The sequence below is a fragment of the Mustela lutreola genome, chromosome 15, assembly GCF_030435805.1.
Source record: "Mustela lutreola isolate mMusLut2 chromosome 15, mMusLut2.pri, whole genome shotgun sequence".
Taxonomy (NCBI): Eukaryota; Metazoa; Chordata; class Mammalia; order Carnivora; family Mustelidae; genus Mustela; species Mustela lutreola.
This window is the reverse complement of record NC_081304.1, coordinates 33,708,373-33,734,932: the sequence shown is the minus strand read 5'-3', so window position 1 is coordinate 33,734,932 and position 26,560 is coordinate 33,708,373. Positions and strand designations below refer to the sequence as shown.

Below are 26,560 nucleotides of genomic sequence, written 5' to 3'. Positions count from 1 at the left end.
TCCCACATCGGGCTCCTTGCTCCATGGGGAGCCTGCTTCTCCCTCTGACTTTGCCTGCCTGTGCTTGCTCGCTCTCTCTTTGACAAATAAATAAATAAAATCTTTAAAAAAAAAAAAAGTTCACTTAATGTCCTTGATAAAGCAGTCCAAAAAAGTACTGAATTTGACCCTAAACTTTGTGTATTTGTCTTAACATTCTCTGTAATATTAAGTACTTCTGGTACACACTGAAGTATGAATGTTGTCTTGGAAAAAAAGTGGGTAACTGAGTTGTGAGCTGAACTAGCAGCCTTTGTCATAGAAGATTTTTACTTGCAAGAACTGACAAACTAGTTACTCATCCAGGCCTTGATGTTTGGCAGGGATTTCCTCATAAATTAAATGACTCAATCATTTTAAGGAAAACAACTGACAGTATTCTAGAAAACTTCTATCTGCCTCTCCTCCCAAGTTTCCCAAAACTCATGATTTTTCTGATGAGATCAGTATTCCCCACAATATTTTTTTAAAGCTATTTGTCAGTATGCAGAAGACCTGCACAACTTAGTGAATCAGTATTTTCCATATAACCAATGCATGAAGGTACAAATCATGCATGCGTAAAAAGATCCACTCAAAATAAAGAGATTAATGGGTTTTAATATAACATCACAAAAAGTTAAGTGTTAAGTCAGATTCCCACATTTCAACTAACCACCAGTATCTCAAAGGGCTACTAAAATACTCCCTTCCTTTCCTAATTACATATCTGCATGAGGCTAGACTTTTTTCACATACTTTAAAAAAGAATATATTGATTATAGAAACAAATATGAGAATCCAGCTGTCCTCTGTGAAGATGAACTTTGAAGAGACTTGTAAAAAACAGTGCCATGCCACTTTTACTTGTTTTGAGAATTATGGTTGGTTAACAGGCAATGAGTTTAAGTTATATTTAAATGAATTATATTTTAAAATGTTTTAATTACTAATACAGTAAATATCAACACTCACAATTCCACTTAAACTAAAGCTCTTTGGGATCTTCATAATTTAAGAGTATAAAAGGATCTTAAGTTTGAGAACCACTAGTGTGACAATGTCTACGTGACTTAAATCAATTCACAGAAAGTTCAAGCAGCCCTACCTGGAGATCATGTCAGTTTGTTCCTGTTGAATATGTTGTATGATGTCTAATGTCTATGTCGAAATAATTATCAACAAGAAAGATATTTTTGGTACAATGGCTGTATTTGGATAGTAGAGCGAAAGATCATTGAAAACATGTTTACCTCCAGAGAGGTTTCCCATTAAATCTCTCTTTCCCTTCTTCCCTTCCGTTTCAGTTAAATTTGAGAATTGTAAGAACTCTTAATACTCTGTTTTTAGTTCTTTTCCCAGACCATCCACCTATTCAGAGTAATGTTCGGGAAGACACCTTAAAATAAAGTTTATTACCAATTTGTTCTACCACTTACTGTATAATACTTTACTGCCAAGTCGAGAGGTAGGTAGGCAGTGTGATTTATAATTCTGGAAAGTACTCATCATGTTAACATACACAAGAGGGAACATGTTCAGATGTTCAGCTTGCTCAGGATTTGAACCTTTGTCATGCACTGCTACAGTTTCTGTAACAGCCTGTAATTAGCCCATTAGGGATGGTTGATGCAGCAACTCTGTTTCATTGGACGTAGTATCACATTTTAGAACACGGTTCTTGGGTTTTTTGTTTTTTTTAATTCTTAAGGTTATAAGAAAACCTTTACTAAATATTTAACTTAAGGAAAAGAGATGAATTATTCCACTGGAAAAACAAAACCCCCACCTGATTCAAAGTACAGGAAAGATTCAGAAAAACAAATCTTGACTCTGAAAAGAACAAACTTCCAGGGACCATTGCTATTCTCCCTCATGATTTTGATAACAATAAAAGGGGCGTAAGTGCAGAGATCCTACAGAAACTTAAGTATAGCCGGATGTTTTCAGTTTGACAAACCAGAAAAGGAAAGGTATTTAACAGCTAATACTTTAATTTTTGATAGGAAAATAAGGGATGATTACAAGTGGGAAAGGGCAGGGGTTCCAAGTTTCAAAAAAAGCCTTCCATGCAGCTGATGGTCATCTGCCTTACCTAGAGAATTATAGGACAACACAAGGCTAGGTGCGGGCTCTCTAACTCTATTGAGGATTAACAATGAAATAAACAAAGTAACATTCTCAGCCATAAACAAAAAAGGCTGAATTCAAACACCAGTTAAGAAACAAAGTACCCATAATTTGGGGGCCCTAAGGGGCAGTATGTTAATTACACGCTTACATATTTTTATTTCAAGTTAATAAAACATCCATATCTGTATATTTAAGTGAAATGCTTAGATAAAAACCTAAGGTACCACCTTGGTGAAAATGATGGGAGATAGCCAAAATGTAGCCCACTACAGTGCTGTTTCTTCAGACTACATGTACCTTATTAACTACAGGAATGCACACAATATAACGCTGTGTTTCCACAGGTCCCAATGCTCACTCTGCTTCTGTGCTCCTGCCTCACTGTACCATGCCTCAGTTTTCAGTACGAAACTATGACAATCACAGTTCTTTTGGTTAAAGTTTGAGAGGTATTTAATTAAAACTGCCATTCTACACGTGTTATTTCCACAGTCCAGTAATTTATTTTAAATTTGAGTAATTTCAAATTCCACAAACAAAACTGAAGAACAGCAATATTTTGTTTGAATTCTCTCTTCTGTACACTCAGTGATCTAAAACACCACAATATCCAACATACACAAACCTCAGGGAAGGGTTAGTAAATACACACAGATTGGAATCATGGTGCGCTTTGTTCCTGAATGGAATGGTCCCACAGAAAAAGCACAGGATACAGCACAACATAAGGGCACCTGTTACATATGAAGTGAGCAAAAACACACTAGCATTTTCTATATGCATAATGAGGAATCCTGCATAGGTTAAAGGGCCTTTTATGCTCATTTAAAAGTCAGGCAGGTTGTCTGTAATGCATTTTTCAAATAATTTGGAGAGCACTGCAATCCAATGTAGGATATGCTGATTAGTGTTGTCTTTGTTGGCATTGACAGTCTTACATGGTCACATACCAATATTTTTGCTGTAGCTTTTAAGTAAAGAGATTTAAATGCATTTAGACAATACATATCGAAAGCTGTTTACATACACTAAATTTAAGAGAATCAATATTAGAGTTTTTTTCTCTTTAAACACTACAGAGTGCAAATCAGATTCTTCACAACAGATTGAGTATTAAGCAGTTCTTCAAAGTATGAGGGGGAAGAAAAAAAAAAAAAGCCCAAGTGAATAAAACATTGAAACTATTCCCCTTTGAAAATAAATTCTAAAATGATGCGGAATGTGAAATAAGCTTTTAACACAGGTGATCCGAGTTTATAGTTAGAAACAAAGTAGTCCTTCATGAAATAAAGGTTACAAGAACATGTGCCTGTTTTCCCCGTTATAAACTGAGAAGCAGTAGAGACGATGTTTCAGTAAGAAAATATGCGACTACAGGATCAGCTTTCTGTCTCACATGCTGTACCCAAAGCCAGGCTGTGGCTGCCCATAGGGTGGTGCAGTATAACCATAGCCAAAAGGTGCCTGGGGAGGGACTGCAACACTGGGTCCTGCTGTCAGCATCAACTGGGGCTGACCTAGAGAAGAAAAACATGAAGGGTCAGAGGGTGGGGAGGCAGGGGGTGGGAGAAATTGTTAGCACTGTAAGACTATCACACTAATCTCACACACTCTTAACAATATAATCACAACTTAGAATGAGTTTTGTGGTGGCTCTTTTGACTATCACAATTTTGGCATGACAATCACCTTAATAAGGGTTCTGCCTAAAAAGCCAACAATTTAGGGCAGAGGACAGAACTATAACAGTAACTATGTTATTTCATTTCATGTAAAGCAATATACACAGACATGCCTGACATGACTGAGCAAGACAGCTGCCAATAAGCTCATCACTCCATGGTACTCATACATTATGTAACACGTTTTTTTGTTTGTTTGTTTTTATATTTTATGTTTGTTTATTTGACAGAGAGAGAGTGAGAGAGGGAACACAAGCAAGGGGAGTGGGAGAGAGAGGGAGAAGCAGGCCTCCCAGTGAGCAGAGAGCCCGATGCAGGGCTTGATCCCAACACTCTGAGCCGAAGGCAGTCGCTCAACAACTGTTAGGGTGACAATATATAAGCCTAGAAAAGCTTAATTTTTTTTAATAGACGTGTTTTTCTCACAGATGAACTTTTAAAGTTAGATTTAAATTTCTGATTTAGGGGTTCCTGGGTGGTTCAGTGGATTAAAGCCTCTGTCTTTCGCTCAGGTCATGATCTCAGGTCCTGGGATCGAGCCCCACATCGGGCTCTCTGCTCAGGAGGGAGCCTGCTTCCTCCTCTCTCTCTGCCTGCTTGTGATCTCTCTGTCAAATAAAAACGTAAAATCTTTAAAAAAAAATAAAATTTCTGATTTAGGTTTCTGATTTAAATTCCTGATTTAGCCTCTCAGTAGGTTAGCGTTTGATTCCTGACTCTCAGGTCATGATTGTAAGGTTGTGGGAGCCCCGAAGCTGGGCTATGCACTTATCAGGGAGTCCTGCTTAAGATTCTCTCTCCTTCTCCCTCTACCCCTGCCCCTGCTGGCATGCAAGAGAGATCTCTCCCTCTCTCTAAAATAAATAAATAATCTTAAAAAAAACAAACAAACAAACAAGAAAACTGCTTTAAACATATCGAAGTAGTAATGAAATGATAATCTAATGTATATCTAGCAAAGAATCTAGTACTAATTAAAACAAAAATAAGACATAGAAATATACATTAGGTATGAATACTTAAAGAGTATACACCCTGTTTCAAATACTGTTAATGCTCTCATGTACTTCATTAAAAAAAAAAAAAAAATTTAAGTAAACTATCCCCCCAACAGTGGGGCTCAAACTCACAACTCTAAGCTCAAGAGTAGCAATCTCTACTGACTAAGCCTGCCAGGTGCCCCAACACTCTTAAGTATTTTAAGTAGTGGTTGACCACATAAAACAACCTGTAGAAAACCCGTCTTATTTAAAGGGAGAAAACAACATAATATCTCTACTCACTCCCCCACATAAGAAGTAGATTTAAGCCCCCAAATGAATGTAAACCTAGTGCAAGGTTTCTCTCTCAGATAAGTGACCTCGTGTCTTTTTTTTATGAACAAAGAAAATTGTTGTTTGTGAGTAAATTCTTTTTGGAAATCAGCAGTTTGTAAAAATCACTTTTAACCTTAATGCTGAAATTTTCAACTGCCTAGACCAACTCTCCATTTAAACGCTCTGAAGATAAGCCAAATTCAGTAGGTACCCCCAAAGTATTATGGGATACTGTGTTTCCTATCTCAAATATGTCAAACATCTTGCTCTAATCTTTTAACCTGCTTTAATCTAATCATCTTTAATCTTTTAGATTTATCTTCTCCAACTTTATCAAAACCACACAGTCCTCTAAATTCCTGGAATCCTTTTAATATATAATAGAAAGGAGATAACTGTCATAACAGATTTGTAGTTTATCATTTCCTTTAGCAAGGTGGTCACAATTTCATGCTTTCCTCCAAAGAACACCTGGTTATAGTTCTGTAATTTATAGCTACCTAATTAATTCATTGTTCAAATGAGTATGCTCACCAAGAGTAAAAGGGAAAGGGGAAGTAGCTCAGACTTGCACATAGAAGAAATTAAACTGCCTTCAATATTGACAGAGTGTCTCAAGATCCTCTCTCTGGAAAGTCCTCAAATGGAAATAACCCAGTTCTCTGCCCTGGTTAGAACTTAAAGATGTACTCTTTATGAAAAGCACAATAAAGACACCCTTGGCATGTTCTCTTCTTTCTGCATTTCTGAAAACTGAACTCATTAATATTTCTTAGTAATTTACAAATCAATCAGTGAGCAGGCAATAGGAAAATTAAAGTTATGATCTTAAGTAACTGGTTTTTAATATTGTCTTTGCATTTAAGATGACCTTAATCAACAATTTCAAAGTCTGCTTTAAGACTGTTTTCAGAAAAAGATGGCAAAATTATTCCTAAACTCAGTGAGCCTTTTGCACTTTAGAAACTTACTGTATTTCTGTTTTGAGGTAGGATCCCTAGAGAATGAAAGTGTCTGCCTAATACTTTTCTGTGGGGTAAAACAAAGAGAGCAAGATTACCATAAACAATAGGTTGCGTCTCTGTAGCTTGTTCTTCTTCTTTTCTCAGTGACTCTGAAGCATCTAATTTATCCACCTGGAGAAAAACAGGTAATGTTACTTAGCACCTCAAAAGTATTACAAACCTAGGTTTATGGCAGAAAGTGGAAAAGCCTTAGTATGTTAAATTTTGTCAAAATAAAACAGACTAAAGAACATTCTCAGGCCCCCTCAAATTCATTGGCAATGTTCACAGTTCAGTCAAGGTGATTTTTAGCACTGTCATTATAAACCCTCAGAAAGGAGGAATTTATAAATGCCATAAAAGCTCACGCCAGGCTAAAACTGGGCATGCTAGGATGCAGCCAGCCTGAGGGAGGGAAGTAACGAGAAGGAACCACTTTTTCAAATGAAGTTTAAACCATGTCAAAGGTAATAATAATGAACTCATGACCAGGCAAAACTTCCCTCCCCAAAGGAAAAGATATTCAAAGAAGTAAATGAGTTAATGACTGGACAAATGCTCATTTGGAATAAGCTATCTTTTGCCAAGTGTGCAAAGTTTCTGCTGATACTGTTACAGGTGCAGACTGAAGTTTAAGACACGAAGTGGCCCCATATTCCACTGTTTGATAAAGACAGGCTGCATGTTCTAATGCTCTATTTTCTAAGAAGTAGAAATAGTAGTAGGAATGCCTAATTTTTGCCCCAGTGTCTTGGAGGAAGAATTTTTTTGCTTTTAATTAAAGTAGTAAATGGCTATTACATTCTAACTACTCTAAATAAAAGTGGATAGTATCAGAAAGAACTAATACTGTAGAAGTCCGAATGTTTAAAAAAGTTTTTTAAAAAAGTGAAAGAAAGGAGCTGGAGTACATAGGTCCTTCCACAAACTAGTTGAGTGACCCTGGCAGACCATTACACCAATCCTCAAATTTCCTGTCTGTATAATGATAACTGAATAAGATATTCTGCAAAATTTATTCTAGGACTAACAGGATTTGGTTCTGTTATTCTGTGAAAAATTGGGGAGAAATGTTATTAGGACAGAGGGCTTATGGGATGTCTACTATACAACTTCCACCTACATTTTAAATTATATTTGTCTTTTAAACTATATTTTAAAAAGTCTATCATTATACCTGAGGTAAAACTAAAACTTCAAATTTTGATGTTATCTATTACTCGTGGTTTTCCAAGTCCTAAGTGTGTTGGGTGAGATGGGGGGCAGAGTGCAGGAAAAACTTTGAGTGAATGGTCATGGCGTATTCTTCAAAAAGGTAAACAGTGAAAATCACAAAAAAAGACATGCAGACTTTAGTGAAAAATTATAAAGACCGGGTCCTAAAAAGGTTAAAGTAGCCTGTAGTTTCTATTTGAAATGATTTAAAAATGCATGTGTGAGTCTTTACATAGGTTATTAAGGTCAGGACAGTATTTTATACATATTTTGTCCCATATTAAATATTATAAATGTAAATCAAATCCATTCTAGTTTATCAGAGAATAATCTGAGAAAAGTTGGGGTATACACCCTAGATACCTTCAGATAAAATGTCGTTTTTCTTCACTTGGAAAATGGACTGATTATGCTTTTGTATGCCGTTTTCCTATTTCATGGCCTATGTGTTCAGTGTTACAAATTACCCCTATATTGAATTAAAAACAACTATGGAATAGAAGTACCATGAGAAATACCCAATATTTGGCATTCAAGCTTAAAAATTATTTCAGCTGTATACTATGAAGCACAGTCTGTGCCATCAGGGTCAGATAGGGTTTTGCTAACTAAACAGTATCCAAGAGTGAGCTAAAGAGGTTATACAAAAAAATACATGGATGAGTGTAAATAACTTCCAAGTTATTAGAAGAAAAATGAAACACCAACAAAAAAAAAAGTCACCACTGCATAATACATTTCCAGACTTTCAAGGAAAAGAATCTGAAGGGAACACATGTTTAAACATTAATGTCAGAGGTGAACCTAAATCAAATGTTCAAGAAAGACGTCCTATTAAAGTAGTACACATTAAAGACTTAGAAGAAAAGCTAGCAATACCACAATGCCCAGGCATGGTCACAGACAGGTTGGGCATGGGGGGAAAGAACAAAAAATAGTAACTCTGAAGGAATAGCATCAAATTAAGCAAAAATTTTATTTTTCTATATAATGGGACAGCCTCTGGCACAGCAACATCTAATTTTTGTTTCCACTGACCCAATTTAGATTGCTCAAAAAAGAAAAGCAGAGAAGGCTTTAATGAACATAAGCTTTTGTTAAGAGCTGTAACAAAAGTTTCTGATCCTTGGATTTAAAAAGAAAAACAAAGATAAGCATGTCACTGAGTTCAGTTCCATCTGTACTATTAAAAATTCACTATAATGTAAAAGGCTTTTCCACAAAGACTGCAATATGCTGCAGAGGAAAAGTTAACATGCAGTCAGTTATTTTGGTGTATGTGTGCATGAAAAAAAGGCAAAAGTACTGAAGCAAGAAGTGAGATCTGAAGATGACTGTTGCTATACAGGCTCTCAAGGAAACACACACAGCCCACAGCAATGCTTTAAGAGTTTCAAAAGTAGTATGATGTAATTGCAATGACTGTTGTACATGCTTGATTTAAAACAATGCATAACACTGCAGTTCAATTACCTGTTTTTCACACACACGCTTTCTAACTGCCTTGCTTTACTAGCTGCTGAAGGGCCTCACACACAATGCATTTTACTCAGGTTTGCCGTAAGTTCCAATGGTGATTCCAGTTTAGTTCAACATAATGCCAAGGCATTGTCCCCCACCCAAAGTCTTTCAAATTTGTTTCAGCTCTCCTTTACCTTCCCACCCTTTTAGTACAACAATTTGATACCAGTCATAGTTTGTTTCATTTACACTGGGATGGAGACAAGCCAATGAAGGAAGCAGCAACCAAAAAGGTGCCTAAATTTGACCTTGGACAAGCCAACGGATGAGTAACAGCAAATTTTAGGTAGCTTCAGAGGTGTGCCTTATTACAGGAAGAAGTTAATATTGCTTCATTATATACAGAAATAATCCATGTTGCTTAGCAACAATTATAGCAAGCTACTCTCATGATTAAAAAGTTTTGATTCTTCTTGAAAATGGACTAGCACCATAAGAACTGGACACCTGGAGAAACATGAGGAAAGTCTCTTCGGAAGCAGCTAGTATCTCTTGTATCTACTTTCAGCAAAAAATTAGTAAGAATCAAGAGATCAGAAACTGGATCACAGTCCTTCAATACCAAAAAAAAAACCCCAAAAACCTTTTAGGGCATATATATACATATATAAATTCAACAACTGTCAGGCAAAGCTCACAAAATAAAACCAGAGGCTGCTTAAATTTATTTAGAGTATTAAGAAAATCCTATTATGGTCCAGATACCCTGACAGGGAAAAGAAATTTCCTGAAACTTTGGAATTAATATGGAAACTCACCAGGCTCGGTTTTTAATAATATATTTAAGAGAGACTGTGAACCAACTACTGATTAGCCTCCTGCCCTTCCTAAAGCCTATTAGCCGATTAGTAGCAAACATCTACTAATGTCCTACAGCTCTATTATAGTTATGTTTCAAGGGACTTGCAGAGGCTTTAGTGAAAATTTATTTGGGGGAAAAAGCAGCAGCAGCAGTGTAGAAAAGGAAGGAAAAAAAATCATGCAAATTCCTTAGACTTAGTCCTCCAGACTTAAAGATGGAAAAGAATCAACTTTCACCTTTTCCTTTATTGCATCAACCTGCAAAGGAATTCAGAAGGTGCAGCTTAGAAAAAAAATCAAATTCCATATTGAGCATAAAAAGGTAGAATCAGCAACAAAGGTTTAGGGGAGAAACAACTAACCACTAAAAAAGGCATGAGAAAAGTGAAAATAAAGGGCATACTGGAAGCAAAATTTAGGATTTTTTTTTAAACTTCAGAGCTTATTGCAGAAGAATTTATGCTAGAGTCAGTGTGATAGAAAGCAGCTTAATCGCTAGTAAAACTTACAGCATTTCGGTTAACAGCAGCTTAGAGCCAGGTCTCTTAAGTTGGCATTATGCATATGAAAAGAAGCTATTCTCATCTATGGCTAATATAAGGCAAACGTTTTCTTATACTGGACTTCAAGCAGTTTTTATACCAAAAATGCTAATTCTTATAAAATTATGACTCAACACAATGGTATCTACTTAGATGGCACCCTAAGGAAATATTCATATAGGGGTCATTAGCAGTACTTTTTTTTTCCCCCCTTTACTCAGACATGCTGAAGAGTCAGATGTGAGACTGATTTTAATAAGTTTTAACAAATGGATCCCTTAGGATCATTTAAAAATGTTCTACAGTAAAAAAGCTAGTAACTGTTGAGGATCAAGTAAGTAAAAAAAAATTATGACATCGAAAAGGTACATTAAGTGAATTTTGTAAGATGATTATACCCAAGGCTTGTTTAATGCATTTTTAGGTAATATGTTGTTAATTATTAACCTGCTATATTTTTAAATTAGGGGTTAAGCTACCAAAATGTACTACCAGAAGATCAATGGGATGTTAAGAATATAGATTTTGCTTCCCCAGAAGAAAACAGGCAGATATATTAAAGTAAAGAAGCAACCAAATAAAAGGGAATCTACACTACTAAGTTATGGATATCTGAGTTATAAGAACTGATTTGAGGAAGAGGTTATTTCTGGGGGGAAAAAATCTTTTTAGTAGATGTTTAAAAAAACCCAAACATACAATATAGAAGTAACACTATTCACCCTCAGAAATACGTGAAGGGTAAACATTCTGACAAGTTATGTTTGAGTTCCCTTTTCCATTCAATGTCATTTGTCAGACATTATAAATTACTGAAGAATAAAAATATTTTATGACAACCAAATGACTTAACACTTCTACTAGAGAAAAAAACATATGAAAAAAATAAATCTGCATGTGGAATTTTACAAATCCTTGAGATAAATAGTTCTGAGTATACTAAGAGGCACCATTACCTTTGTCAAGTATTCCTTCATGACCTGGATGAAATAGGGCATGGCAAAATCCATGATATTGTGCCTCCATGCAGTTTCCAGGACAACATCTGGCCTTAAAAGATCATAACAGGTAAAAAGACAAGCTCCAAAGCACTCTCTTTTTTCTTCCTGCAAAAACCACTGTAGGAGTTCTTCAGCCAACTCAGTATCTTTAGATTCAGAGGCATACTGCATTGCATCCTATTCAAAGGAAAGGATGAAGGTCAAACATTAAACTCAAACGTAATAAACTGGCAAAACGAGTAATACAATGAGGGAGGAAAACATTCAAAATTGATTTCTTGAAAGAAAATATGACAAGGTGACTTTTTTTGTTTTTTAAACAGATATTTGACACAAACAGAAGATGACCCTCAGAATCAAGAAAATGACTTAATTACCATCCCCCTCAAATGGGGGATTAAAGGCAATTCTCATACACTGATATTTGTATAGACCATAATCACTTCAAATATAACATTCTTAGAGTTAAAACAGATCATCCAGTTCTTGATTTAATAGGGCTGCCCCCACCAACTTTATCCACCTTGTACAGGCTATCTTTCTTGCACAGCTCTACACTCTGTTTCCAGCGATTGTTGCCTTTGAAGAGATAAGCAGCAATTCTTCTGAACTCAATGAGTTCATGTTTTTCCAAACGTTGAGCAAGTGAGATATTGTCAAAGTTGTCATAAGCATCTATTGATGTTCGCAGAGCCTTTAAAAAACAAAAAAATCCAATGCCAAATCAGTTTTAGTTTAAAACTTGTTCCATCATTTTTTATCAAGAAGTCATTACTGTATCTGACTTGACCGATATACTGTATGATATGTGTCTAAAATACAACTTGATCAATGAGCCTTCTTATAATACAACAGCCTAGATTCAAGCCTCAGGCCTGAAAGTTGCAAGCTGAACAAGTACGGAGATTCTTTGATCTGACTGTATAACAATGTCCTCAAAGGCCCTATAAAATTTATAAAAGGTACTATAAAAAATGTAGAATTTCTAAACGTGCAATTTTCTCCAAGGTTTTCAGTATCAAGAACTTGAACAGTTAACGAAAATGGGAGGATTTGTAATTTGGAGGATAAGATTCTTTGCTTTAGAGAAACTCCTGATACAATTAAACATGGAACTTAGGAATACAGATTAGCATGAGATCTGAACCCATCACACTAATAATAAGAGAAAAAAAAAGGGAACAAACTTAACCTTAATTTTTTTTTTTTTAAGATTTTATTTATTTATTTGACAGACAGAGATCACAAGCAGGCAGAGCAGCAGGCAGAGAGAGGGGGAAGCAGGCTCCTGAGCAGAGAGCTGAGCAGAGAGCCCAATGCGGGGCTTGATCCCAGGACCCTGAGATCATGCCCTGGGCTGAAGGCAGAGGCCTAACCCACTGAGCCACAGGCACCCCTACCTTAATTCTAACTTTATGTTTGCAAAATTCTTCCCTAGCTAAAGTTTATTAAAAGACAGATACTAATATGCTATTGAGCAAGAAAAGCAGAGAATAAATACACTTAAAACCAAGTAAGTTTTAGTTCAAAGACTTTTTGAACCTCACCTAAAATCTAGATGATTAAGAACAAAGTAACTACAATATTTTTCTCAAGCATCAACTAAGACATGATCTAAGCAAAATTCTGCAAACTTGGCAATTAGAACTCAGATTTATCAATCCTGAAAACATCACTAAATTTAGATCCCAGGCATCTAAGTATCTACTGTTTACAATTCTAAGGGATACTGGGCTTTTTTTTTTTTTAACCCAAACACATCAATTTAACCACTCAATCATAACCCGAGTCTTGGAAAATATATGCAAGAAATAAAAGGTTTTACCTGATAATCTTCTTCTGTAATGAAGAGGTTGTTCAGTGATTCGTTCACAGATTTATTATTGTGGTTTTGAACTGAACGCAAATATGGTTTCACCAGCGGTAGCTGTTTAACCTTTAAAATAAAGAGTTTTGTTACAAACAGAGCATATCCTTAACGTTCAACAAAAGTTATCCCAACATGTCTTAGTTCCTTGCTGAGATTCTTAAAGGTTGTTGTTTTTTTTTGTCCCCCAATTTTATTTGACACAGATTGAGAGAGAGAGAGAGAAAGAGAACACACCTGCGTGCACGTATAAGCAGGGGAAGTGGTAGAGGTTCTTGAAGCAGGGTCCCCACTGAGCAGGAAGCCCAACACAGGGCTCGATCCCAGGACTCTGGGATCATGATCCAAGCTGAAGGCCGCTATTTAACCAACTAAGGTACCACCCTGAAATTCTGAAGTTTTTAAAATTACCTTGCTGAAATAATTGACAGCACGAGTATGATCCAACCGTGGAGACAGCACCATCAGCAAATCATTTAACAACAGAGGCTTGAATTCTAAGTAGAACTGTATTGCTCTGTAATATAGTTCTACATTGGCAACCTAAAATGGGAAAAACCCACATGTAAATTAAGAGTTATTTCCTAATGAGCTTTCTCCTTTCAAAAATTCTATCTTCTGAAGAAGATACACACCTTGGTAATGATATCTTTGAACTGCCCTTCTTTCCATGCATCAGTTGGATGATTCATCATAGTAATTATGGCATTATCATATTCTTCGTACTTGTCATACAAAAACACCAATTCTGCCCAAAGATGAGCTTGTTCTGCAGCTCTAAGCACCTACGTAAGAAAAGACTTAAATGCTTTAGATAGGAGTCTGTAATTCTAGCTAAAGCCTAAAAAAGGAAAGATGTTTTAAAGTTTTAATTACAGCTATAGAGCCACCTCACAATGTTAAAAGCTGCGTTACCTTAGGAATATTCACTCTGGACCAGAACAGTTCCAGGTGCTCCCTCATTTTCTGTGGCTTAAATTTAGAATATAGAATAGCTAATTCGGTAAACATTCCCATATGAGCTCGCTCAAGTCCCAGCGCTGCTTCCAACATGGTTATCAGTTCTTCAAAGTAGCCTCGATCCTGAATAAGGGAAATACACAATTAAAGATAAGACCATCTGCAGCAATAGCTCTCAATTAATAAAAGACCCCTGTTCATTACCTGATAGTAGTTGATAAGTTCCTCCAATTCATCTGCATGTACTACTATATGAAGCCCACACATCTGAGCAAGACGAAACTCCTTGCCATCTACACAGGCGAAGCAGACCTATAACGAAAATTTCAATTATGTAAACACAAATATAAACATGGCTGGTTAATTCAATTAATCATTTAAAGAGATTTCCAAGAATCTTAATTCTTCGAACTGGTGTTAAGATTACCTCTTTCCATGTTCGAGTACTGTTAGCTTTCCTAGCTCCATCAACAGCTGCCTGATATTCACCCAGATGAACCAGGGTAGATGCCAAGCGTCCAAAATTGGAAACATTATTATACAATAGTTTAGCAGCATCATACATCTTTTCATCATAACAACGGTCACCAACCTGAAACAAATACAATTCATTTTCATTAAGTGTAAACTCGATCCTCTTTCCATAGTCGTAACTCAATTTAATACTGAGACACATTTTTTCTTGGAAATCATCAGTTGTGATACGTTAGATACTATTTAAAAAGTTCCTTAACAGCTTATCTTTTACACTCTGAAAAAAATTTGAACAGGAAACCTACTTGTTGGATATGAGCATTATTTGGCCCATTGATGAATTCTTCTAACTCTGCAAGGCGATTTGTTTTAGCCAGGGCAAATATCAATTCTGTCTCCACATAGGACTCACGAGCCTTCTTACGGGCCATCTGCAAGTACTTCACTAGTTCTTCCCAGTTTCCTAGGTACAAAGAAGAAAGTAAGTCCACACACTAACATCTTAACATTTACCTTTTCACTCAAATAAACAAGAATTATTTATTTCCTTTCTACGGAAACAATAGAGAATAATAAATGTAAATGATGGAAAGTATCTAAAATGGCAAAACTTTTATTACATTTCTGTATTATCACTGACCAAATGAATAGCTGAATTCCCCTTTTCCTTAAAGTTGTCAGATTAGAAATCAATCAGAATTTTATGAGTAAACCAAAATTCCAAAACCACAATGAGATACCACCTCACAACAGTCAGAATGGCTAAAATTCACAAGTCAGGAAATGTCAGATGCTGACGAGGATGCAGAGAAAGAGGAACCGTCCTACACTGTTGGTGGGAATGCAAGCTGGTGCAGCCACTCTGGAAAACAGCACTGAGGTTCCTCAAAAGGTTGAAAATAGAGCTGCCCTACAACCCAGGAATCGCACTACTGGGTATTTACCCTAAAGATAAAAATGTAGTGATCCGAAGGGACATGTGCACCCGAATGTTTATAGCAGCAATGTCCACAATAGCCAAACTATGGAAAGAACCTAGATGTCCATCAACAGATGAATGGATCAAGAAGATGTGGTATGTATACACACACACACACAATGGAATACTATGCAGCCATCAAAAGAAATGAAACCTTGCCATTTGCGACAATGTGGATGAAACTAGAGGGTATTATGCTTAACGAATAAGTCTCTAATTTGAGGAAGTTGAGAGGCAACATGAGGGATTTGGCGGGTAGTAAAAGAATAAATGAAACAAGATGGGATCGGGAGGGAGACAAACCAAAAGAGACTCTTAATGTCACAAAACAAACTGAGGGTTGCCAGGGGGAGGGGGGTAAGGAGAGGGAGATGGGGTTATGGACACTGGGGAAGGTATGTGCTATGGTGAGTGCTGTGAAGTGTGTAAACCTGGCGATTCACAGACCTGTACCCCTGGGGCTAATAATACATTATATGTTAATAAAAAAATAAACAATGAAAAAAAAATTTTTTATGAGATTTCAGGGATGCCTAGGTGGCTCAGTCAGTTAAGCATCTGCCTTTAGCACAAGTCATGATCCCAGGGATTTCTGCATTGGAATCCTTGCTCAGCGGGAAGCCTGCTTCTCCCTCCCCCTCCTCCCCTCCACCTCCGCTTGTGCTCCCTCTCGCTATCTCTTTCAAATAAATAAAATCTTAAAAAGAATGCTGAGATTTGAAAACAGAAAATATTCCCTGTGGACCTTTGTAAGTTCACAAAATGCAGCCCTTCTATATGTGGACTAAGATGGAGTGCTAAATTTCTTCACAAGTAAACCATGCAGTATCTCATTCCTATATAAATTCAGAATAGATCAATATCTTAATGCCTAGCTTAATCATAGCTAAGGTACATATTATGAGGTCACAAACACATAAAAGAAGTCATACCACTAGTATTGGCAGCTTGAACAACTTCCATGTAGGATGAAGGATCATCTGCTTTGATATATGAATCAATGGCTTCTTTCACCATTCCTTTCTGCAACTGGGCTTTTGCAAGCTGACTCCAGACTGCAGGTTCATTGCAGCGTTCAGCAAACTCATATGCCCGATCCAAATTTCCAATATGTTCAATCAAGACCTAAGCAAACAATTTTTGAATCTGAATTGTAGTAGAATGAATCTTGCCACATAGCAATTAAATTTAAACAGTTAGGATTGTGCTTGCTTTGGCAGCACATATAATAAACAGTTAGGATTTTATTGCTTTTCTATGCCAAAGCAATCAATTATGCTGAGCCTAACAGTATAATGCATACATTGAATCAACTTAGGCAATCTGAAGATCTACCTGAACTGCTGAAGTATTGACATCAAATTTCCGGAAAATGGCAAATGCTTCTTCAAACAACTCATTGCAGATGGCAATATTGGCAATATCTGGGGCATCATAATTATCCAGGCGGTTAATATACTCCATAACACGTGTACGGTCAGCCTTGATTGCAGTGAGGATGAGGAGGTTTTGCAGATTCCTTTCAAGAAAAAAAAAATTGCATTATTTCAAAATCTTATTAGTCAAAGAATAAACATTGTGGCTATGAAGAGTTTTTTGTCTCAGAGGCAGGGTAAGAAGAGGAGGCTATTGGAAGAGTCAGAATTCAAACAACATTCTCTAAGCTTTGTCTTTATCTTCTTCTCAAAAGTGATAGGTCGCAATTTAAGACTGAATATTAACAGCCAATGGACCCTTCTTAGAGCGTACCTGTGTTCACTGAATACAGAGTTATCAAGGACAATTTTCTCCAGCAGTTCAATGAGTTCATTAGGAAGGTCTGCAGTCATAAAAGCCTTGACAGTTACTGACACTTCTTCAGGGTCCTGAGTCTCAGACAAGGCTGTCTGTACAACCTACAAAGTATACAGAGAGAGAGAGAGATATATACACACATACATATGTATGTGTGTGTATGTATGTGCATATATATACATATATATATATTTGTTTATTTAGGGAGTTAAAGTACTGAAAATCAAGATGGTTACTGAAGACCTTATCTGATAAGAATAAGGTGGCATCTCAGCAGAAAACTTGAAATAAGAATGAAGGAGGAAAAATACCTTTAAACTCATCACAAAAAGGTCTTTCTACACAAATCCACGTATACCCACATCATGTGTACTTCCAGTCTCCAGAAAAACCACCCTAATTACATAACTTATTTTTCCCTGATTAAAATATTATCTGTAATAACCACTCCTCATTATCATTTAATGGCTAACTACAAATTCAACTACATAGATGTGGCACTACTGACTCAGTAATTCCTCTATTTTTGGCTAATTGTATGGCTCCCAGGAAGCTTTGTATCTAAAATGGGAATTTTCCTTAGACATGCTTCCTAGGACAGGAACAAAAAATAAATAACCTTCAATTTATTCTCTTCTATATTTGTACTTCTATCAAAAGAATTTAAAAACATTAAGAGCCTTCAATTTTTAGGGTTCTAAAAACCATTTTTATGATGTGTGTGCAATATATATGTTAGTATAATTTTATTTTCTACTTTTTACTGCCTTCTCTCATAGTTAAATATGATCTATTTGAGTACATATGGGTATGATGACAGGAAAGTTTTTTTGTTTTTTTAATAATTATTTTATTTATTTATTTGACAGAGATCACAAGTAGGCAGAAAGGCATGCAGAGAGAGAGGAGGAAGCAGGCTCCCCACGGAGCAGAGAGCCTGATGTGGGGCTTGATCCCAGGACTCTGGGATCACAACCCGAGCCGAAGGCAGAGGCTTTAACCCACTGAACCACCCAGGCACCCGGGAAAGGTTTTATTCATAGTTAAAAAGATAAGCCTTAAACACATTTGTCAATTTTACCTGGTCAATTAGGGGTCTCCTATAAGGATTGCTTTCCAGCAGCACACTACCCCATAATTCTGGATCCTTTCGGCGTACCAAATAGCGGGAAAGACTTTTGAAGAGGGAATTCTCATTGCAAACCTAAATAAGATACTAAAGGTTAGTTTCAAAATAAAAAGTAAAGAATTTCTATAAACTAACTTTAGTTTTCAAGGTTATTTCTTATGATTTATACCCTGCTCATGTTTCTTTTTTTAATCCATCACTTTTACATATAAACCTGAATAGGTCACAACCAAGTTTTTATTAAAATTCAGTATATGCTACAAAGACATTATTGGGGCAATGACAAAACTAGAATAAGACAGATTTTAAAATTATTCTTTCAGTATCAAGATGACTAAAGTTCGTATCTACAGTGTGGTCATGAAAACAGAATACTCTTAGTCTCAGAAAATACACACTAAGGAAGTATGTACCATATTCTCATATGTACATATATATATATACATATATGTATGGTGTGTATGTGTGTTTATGTATGAGACAGTGTATGAGAACACAGGTGATATAACTACTGGGGTTAAAATGTTAGTAGGTGAATACAGACTTAATTTACTATTTTGGCCCCTTTAAATTCACAATTATTGGCAAATCAAGTTTTTTTAAAAAGCTACAACTATAAGGAATTATTGGCAAATCAAGTTTTTTAAAAAAGTTACAACTACAAGGAATGCTCTATATCACCTAAAGCCACCACGAAACTCAAAATTCACTAATCTAACATTATACAACAGGTATTTAAAAATGCAGCCTTCTCTCTGTAAACATTTAGCTAGCAGTACTCACATTAATAAGTTCCAGATCACACTGGCCACGTTCATAAGCAACACAGGCCAGATGTGGATCTCTCTTCTCACAATACTTTCCAACAACGCGACTGTCATAATAAGGATTTTCACGAAGAAATCTCTCTGGGTTGTTATTACTGTCTATGTAGATTTTGGCTAATGCATTGTGAGTAGCAGGCTCCTCACAGCCCTCATGAATTCTGGCCTCTAGCCAAGGCAGAAGCAGTTTCAATCTAGTATTTCAAAACAAAACAAAACAACCACATATACACACAAAACCACACACGATATATTATTAAAAAACACACAACTCGACAATGCTAACTACAGAAATACCTTATGGTATATAACATGCTCTCCCATATATAATTTTGAATTCTCAACAATTTTGTTACAAATTGGGAAATTAAGATTCAGAGACAGCTAAATGATTTGTCCAAGATTATACAAAAGGTATAGAAGATTCTCTTCAGAGTCTCCCAGACCTATCTGCTACACTATTTAGAAGATATAGAAAAAATACTTTTTTTTTTTTTTTAAATACTGGCCAAAATACCTAAACTTCAGATAAATTTTGTTTGGAAGTAAGATGGGAATGTCATACCAAAAAACAGGCCAGATTATCTAAGGTTCCTTATCATTTTTCTTTTTAAAGATTTTATTTATTTATTTGACAGATGGAGATCACAAGTAGGCAGAGAGAGAAGAGGAAGCAGGCTCCCCACTAAGCAGCGAGCCAGTGTGGGGCTGAATCCCAGGACCCTGGGATCATGACCTGAGCTGAAAGCAGAGGCTTTAACCCACTGAGCCACCCAGGCGCCCCTCCCTTATAAGTTTTTTAAAGATTTTATTTATTTATTTGACTGAGAGATAGTGAGAGCAGGAACACAAGCAGGGGGAGTGGGAGAGGGAGAAGTAGGCTTCCTGCCAAGGAGGGAGCCCGATGCTGGGCTCAAACCCAAGACCCTGGGATCAGGACCTGAGCTGAAGGCAGACGCCTAACGACTGAGCCACTCAGGTGCCCCAGTTCCTTACAATTTTAACACAATTAACAGACATTATCTACAGCCAAAGGGGGCAGGACCCTAAATACACAATGTGAATAAAATCTGGTGGCTTTAGAAGCTCTGGGTTTAATAATTCTAGCAGTCATATGACCACTCCACCAAGAAGCATGGTTTCACTAAGCTATAGCTTATGTTTCAGTGGTTCTGATGACCCAATACTCTTTTGACAATGGTGTAAGTATTAAAAGCACCTAGAGGAGGCGCCTGGCTGGCTCAGTTGGTAGAACCTCCAACTCTTGATCTCATGGTCATGAGATCAAGCCCCATGCTGGGTGAGAGGATTACTTAAATAAACAAGCTTTAAAAAAATAATAATAAAAATAAAAGCACCCACAGGAAAAATAACAGGCCATATTTTGGCTACCGAACTCGTATAGTTATTATGAACTCATTCCCATTAGGGTAATGACACAAATTTGTATTAAGGCAAAAAAATCATGGTCCTATAAGCAAGTGCAACACAAGCAGATATGCCATGGCAACTGAAAAAATAAGTATTAGCTAAGGCATATAAACTAGTGACTCAGATGTGAATCTAGTTCATCACAATGTAATCTGTAACTTAAAGACAAAACTGTCTAAGTTTATCTGGCTATTTGCTTAGAATATACAAACAAGATGGGTTTTCAGGTATTAGATTTAAGATGCAACTAAAACCTCTTTCTAAATGTTAAATTATTACGACCTATAATCCGTTCAGACCAGGCTCAAGTTTTTAAAATCAGTATTATATTCTGTATTTCCATTGTCTTTGAATACAGAATTTTCCTGCTTGAAATATTCAAATACAAATTCTAGAATACCATTTCTTTTTTTTTTTTTTTTTTTAAGATTTTATTTATCTATCTGATAGAGATCACAAGTAGGCAGAGAGGCAGGCAGAGAGAGAGAGAGAGAGGAGGAAGCAGGCTCCCTGGCGAGCAGAGAGCCCGATGTGGGACTCGATCCCAGGATCCTGAGATCATGACCTGAGCCAAAGGCAGCGGCTTAACCCACTGAGCCACCCAGGCACCCTAGAATACCATTTCAAGGATACCTATACCAACTCAGGTTAAAACTAAGCCACATAGGTTTTCTTGTTAACTTTTCATAGAGTAACTTCCCACAGTTAAACCAATCCACCAACCTCATTTGCTACAGTAACACTTTCTAAACCAGTTCATCAAAATTTCCCAGCTAAAATAAAAAGACTTCATGGTATAATAAATACTAGAAGCACTTATACTATATTCTCCTCTACTGGAAATTCAGAATTCATATTGTCACATTAAGGTTCAAACTAAAAATCAGTTTAACCCAGAGTTACACAGGGAATTCTTTTCTCTCATTATACCTGACATAAATTAATTAAAGAATTACTTACTAAAACAGTGGTGTCATACCTAACTAAAAAGAAACCTTTTACATAGTTTGTATTAGAAACATAGCCAAACCATAGCTGTAATTATAAACATGTAAATAATATCTATGACAAAACTGTAATGTTTCAGAAAACAGATTTTTTTCTCAGCAATATAGCTAGCTTGTCACTTCTAAATTAGGTGTCTCCAGGGAATTATGATCCAGTTTTATCCAACAGCTTTTAGGCAAATGAGAGTCTGTGTTTTTTATCCATTAGCCTGCTAAGAAAGACTACTAATTTATCTACATTTATGTAGGTTAAAATGGTATTATACCTGTTTCTTTTTTCAACCTCAGCAACAAGCTCATCAGTAGAGAATTGACCTCTTACAACAAGAATTAAATTTTTAATGACATCTTCAGAGCAATCAACATCAAGCAATCCTCCTATAACCACGGGAAGTCGACTTGGATTCACCTATGGTTGAAAAAAAAATGCCATTATGTCACTAACAAGCAAAACAAAAAGGTTTTTTTTTTTTAAAAAAAAAGGGAACTCTTATTTCCCTCTTTTAAGCTCAATTTGAAAGTTCAGTAATAAACCAAGAGTCTAAATTTATAAGTAGACAGAAAAAGGAGGAAAGGGGTTGGTTAATTACCTCAGCATTGCTCTAAACCCAAAGAAGCTATAAGATGTGTATGAAAGACTAATTAAAAGACCTCCATTACAGCAAAACTGCTTTTCCATTTCTCAAGTTAGAAGGTAAGGTTTCAAATATCTATGTTTAAGATGGTTTTAAAACTGCTCTAGAGTCTATGGCCTCTACCTCAGCGGTTGGGTTATCAAGTAACTAGTGTGTAGGTCACCCAACTTCTTCAACTACACCAGTCTGTTCTGTTTTACGCTTAACATGAAGGTAAAATTCTAATCCAAATAACAATTCTGAACGAGAAAAGAAAAAAGTTGCCAGGCACTGTAGCAGGCTACTCCCATTTTGTACAGAATTTCAAAAGGATATGAAGATTTCCAGAGTGTGAGAAGTAGAATTTAAGGTAAGGTATTTTTTAAGTATTACTTACCTTCTGTACATATATCTCTATATACTTTTGAAGATTATTTCTATATAAATAGAGCACCAAATCATGGACAAAGTCAAATCGATCACATACAATGATCAGTGGTAACTGATCTGTTAGCTTTGCTTCCTGAAAAAAGAACAAAAAGAAGACTTACTATCAAATCTACGTAAAATATGAGAATCTATTCTACACTAGCAGGAGAGGCTCACATAAACTTGGTTCTTCTCTCAAAGAAAGAAATGCCCCAGTAGCTGGTGTTCCACTAAATTTTTCATAATTCCACTCAATTTTTAGTAAGCTAGACTCAGATTCATAGCAAAATACCAAGTCCTTCCACATACACCCTTTATCAAGAAAGTAACAGATTTGTGAGCCACCAGTGGCATTCAGGATATAAAATAATCACAGTAGGACTTTCATTAATAGTAACATTGCAAGTGAGTTTGGAGTTGACTTAAGAACTACAGTCACATTATAAAAATGACGATATAAATGGTTCATAGTTGTTTCAAACTAATGATTTTTTACCCCTCCCAAATTCCAATCTACATGGCCCGCCTCTAACACTATTACAATAAAGTCTAAAGAACAGCATGATGGTTACGAAAAAAGAAAAAAAAGAGAGAGAGAGACAGAGAAAAAAGCAAGCACATAAGGAAAAGACATCTTTAAATTACCAATTGCTTTTATCATTACAAATACCAAGCTATAATCCTACTTATAGATTGACACAGATGTTACAGACAGGTTGGTAAGACCTGTACTGGGCATTTACCTGATACATGTCCTGTTAAATTCCACAGACATAAGGTACAGCACAAAAAACAATAGTTTCCATCAGGAATTCATTTATACACAATGAAACATTCCTCAATAAATGATTCCTCTATGTCAGTCTAATAAGGAAGTACAACTAAGCAGAACAGGACTTTCCCCAATGACAGCCACTGAGAACATTATTTGCAATGTTAAAATAAAATGGTTCATAAGTTTAGTGCATATCACTCATCCAATTATAAATAACTTGAAGAATAGCCTATGAAATGTTCAGAGAACACCAAACTAACTATGGAAGAAGGGAGAAAATCCAAATAAAAAATCAAAATGGCTGTAAATCTGAAGTGGAAGTCCAGCTGCAGATTTTTGCCATTAAGGAAAGTCTAAAGCATGTATTATTTAGCACCATGGAAACTCTGTACTAACAGCTACAATAATTTCTAGAAAAAATGTTGATCTACCTATCCATAAGATTTCAGTTGGCCAAGTTTTTCCTACTAAATGAACATCAGAAAGTCAGTGGATCAACACACTATTCTTTTTCCTCTTTAACATCCACATAAAATATTATATATTTTATATATTTTATTTTACCACTTAGAAAATACACTTAACAGTAATGTAAGATTACCTAGGCATTTTAGTCTCATGCATGGGTCTTTAAGAATTCTGTTGGTTAAGACAACTATACCATATTTCTGAAGAAAATTTAAGATTAGAAAAGTAGATTAAAAACTAGTGTTTTTTCTTGACTGCCTAAATTTGCACGCGATTTCACATATGGGAAAAATGCTAATAGTTTAAATTATTTCCTAAAAAGGTTAACCCACTAGCTATTATGGTTAAACATTTTAAAGAACAAAACTGAAATTATATAAACACATTCAGAGGTTTTCTTAAACATTAAGTTATTCACTTAAATCATATTTATTGAGGATCTATATACTGGACACTGTTCTTATGCACTAAGATATAGCAGGGAATAAGGTAAAGCATTCTCTCAGGGAACCATGTTCTGGTGGAAAAAGGCAAGGTCTCGTAATGTTAAGTGTCTTAAAGAAAAATAAAGCAGGACATGGATGAGGTGAAGATGGAAGGTAGGTTTTATTCTAAACATGGTAATCTGAGACATCCTTGCTCATAACATTTCATCAGAAATCTGAATAAAGGCAAGGAATTCTTGTCATGAAGATTTGAGAAAAAAGTAGAAAAGGGCACAAGCAATGTCCTGGGGCAGGAGAGAGTTCAGGGAGTTCCAGGAATAGCAAGCAGGCCACTGTGGTTTAAGTACAACCAGAAAAGAAAAATGATAAAAGAAATAAGATCAAAAGTAGCAGAAAGCAGATCATGGGTCTGAAGAACAGTTCCATGCTTTCTACAGAGAGCTATAGTTCCACAGGGTGAATGCATGAGCCAAATGATATTATGACAACATTTCATCCTGTCACAGGCTACTTTAAAGAAGTCATCATCAATCAGCATTGGTGGTGTAGTGGTGAGCATAGCTGCCTTCCAAAGAAGTCATAATCTACCAATCTCTGTATTCCTGGTGGCTAACACATAAATGGCACTTGAATGTTCAGGATCAGAGTATTTTTCTTCTCAGAGTTTACATATCACACCAGTCAATTACCATACGGCTAGTGTCTCCAAAATGAAATTTAATGACCGCGATGATGAGATGTAGCATTATACAGGTCAATAAGGAAAGTGAGTGAAGGGCCTAGTATGCTCATTCTTACTACTGGGGTACAAGGTAGAATACAATAGTAATATCTAAGTACAGAGTTCCCATTTCAGACTGAAGATAAGACACAAGGTTTACCTTTAACTTCAGCTGGAAATAAAATTCCTTCATAAAGTCAGGAATAACATAAAACCAAAGGGGAAAGTTGCCTGATAGAAAATGATCACATGTTGGTTGACTACCTTATTTCCAAGGTCCACCAACACAGTTTATTAACAATAGTTATCACTCGAACACCTATGGCATACAAGGTACTTGACTAGATGAACACAGCTTCTGGATGGAGAAACTGAGGCTAAGGCATACTAGTCAATTTGCCTTAGGTAACAGCTAGACAAATACCAAATGAACAAACAATAGCTAATGACACAACAGAATTTGAACCAGGGCTGACTGGTTTAAAAGCCCAGAAAAAACATCCATTTTCCTACTCTATCAAACTTACACCTGATTCACCGTGTGATGTGTGGAAGGGGAGTCCTCTTCTCATTAGATCTCAGGGGCTATGCAACATAAGGTTATACCATGCTAAAATCCAGAGGATTTCTGAAGCTCAAGATCGTAATTAAGTGAAAATAGTTAATTTAGTACCATTTTACATATAAATAATAGAAAAATACAAACCCAGTTCTAAAGCAATGACAACTGAAGCGTAACAGTTAAGAGCTTAGTAACAAAAAAGGAATCAGTGTGAGAATCAGGTAATATTTAAAAAAAAAAAAAGGAAACAGTACTGATACTCAAAAGAGGAACTGAATTGTTTTCTTGGGTACTCTACTCAAGCATAAAGCATCAAATCTTCCTGATCTGGAGGGCTTTTTGGCACCAGAAAGCCTTGGGTTTGAACACAGCATACTATCTAGGTTACTCAGAATACTCATGATGGCCAAGACATCATAGAAAGCTATAGATACTGGTGAAAATTTATCTTTTAATCTAAAATATAAGGCAACTTCTATACTTAGTAACTAAGAGTTTAGCTGTTTAATCTAGAGCCCAGCAATAATTTTTCAGAAGGGACAGCAGCTAATAAAACTATAGATTTAGATTATCTATGTTATTTAGTACAGTATTTTAAACTCAGTATACTGAATTACAAAATAATTGTTTTGGTTTTAGTTTCAATGTAAAATTCTTCCAAAAGACAAAAAATACTTAACTTTATATACAGTCTCTGGAATTGTTTCATATATATACACACACACCCATGTATGTGTGTATAAAATTTAAGTGCAAAATATATTTTCAAGGGGTAATCAAAGTTTTCTATAGTTTATTTTTATCGGCAACTGCCAATTTTAAAGCTTTATTTTCCTTACTGTATAAC

The 26,560-nt window shown here is 35.9% G+C and overlaps 1 protein-coding gene across 2 annotated transcripts in view; it reads right to left on the bottom strand.

Annotated features, from left to right (window-relative positions):
- Positions 1-2,631: 2,631 nt before the first annotated feature.
- Positions 2,632-26,560, bottom strand: part of CLTC (clathrin heavy chain) — a 64,311-nt gene continuing 40,382 nt past the window's right edge. The window contains exons 15-33 of one of the 2 annotated variants that reach the window (XM_059147862.1): positions 22,710-22,835; positions 21,965-22,107; positions 19,220-19,454; positions 18,389-18,511; positions 17,263-17,408; positions 16,849-17,032; positions 16,446-16,638; positions 14,840-14,997; positions 14,488-14,652; positions 14,265-14,372; positions 14,016-14,183; positions 13,736-13,885; positions 13,512-13,643; positions 13,059-13,169; positions 11,757-11,927; positions 11,189-11,410; positions 9,928-9,948; positions 6,210-6,285; positions 2,632-3,668 (exon numbers count right to left, since the gene is read on the bottom strand). In XM_059147862.1, coding sequence (XP_059003845.1) covers positions 3,544-3,668; positions 6,210-6,285; positions 9,928-9,948; positions 11,189-11,410; positions 11,757-11,927; positions 13,059-13,169; positions 13,512-13,643; positions 13,736-13,885; positions 14,016-14,183; positions 14,265-14,372; positions 14,488-14,652; positions 14,840-14,997; positions 16,446-16,638; positions 16,849-17,032; positions 17,263-17,408; positions 18,389-18,511; positions 19,220-19,454; positions 21,965-22,107; positions 22,710-22,835 — 2,757 coding nt within the window. In that variant the 3' untranslated portion in view covers positions 2,632-3,543. The remainder of the gene's footprint in view (positions 3,669-6,209; positions 6,286-9,927; positions 9,949-11,188; positions 11,411-11,756; positions 11,928-13,058; positions 13,170-13,511; positions 13,644-13,735; positions 13,886-14,015; positions 14,184-14,264; positions 14,373-14,487; positions 14,653-14,839; positions 14,998-16,445; positions 16,639-16,848; positions 17,033-17,262; positions 17,409-18,388; positions 18,512-19,219; positions 19,455-21,964; positions 22,108-22,709; positions 22,836-26,560) is intronic. The other variant, XM_059147864.1, reaches the window with a different exon arrangement.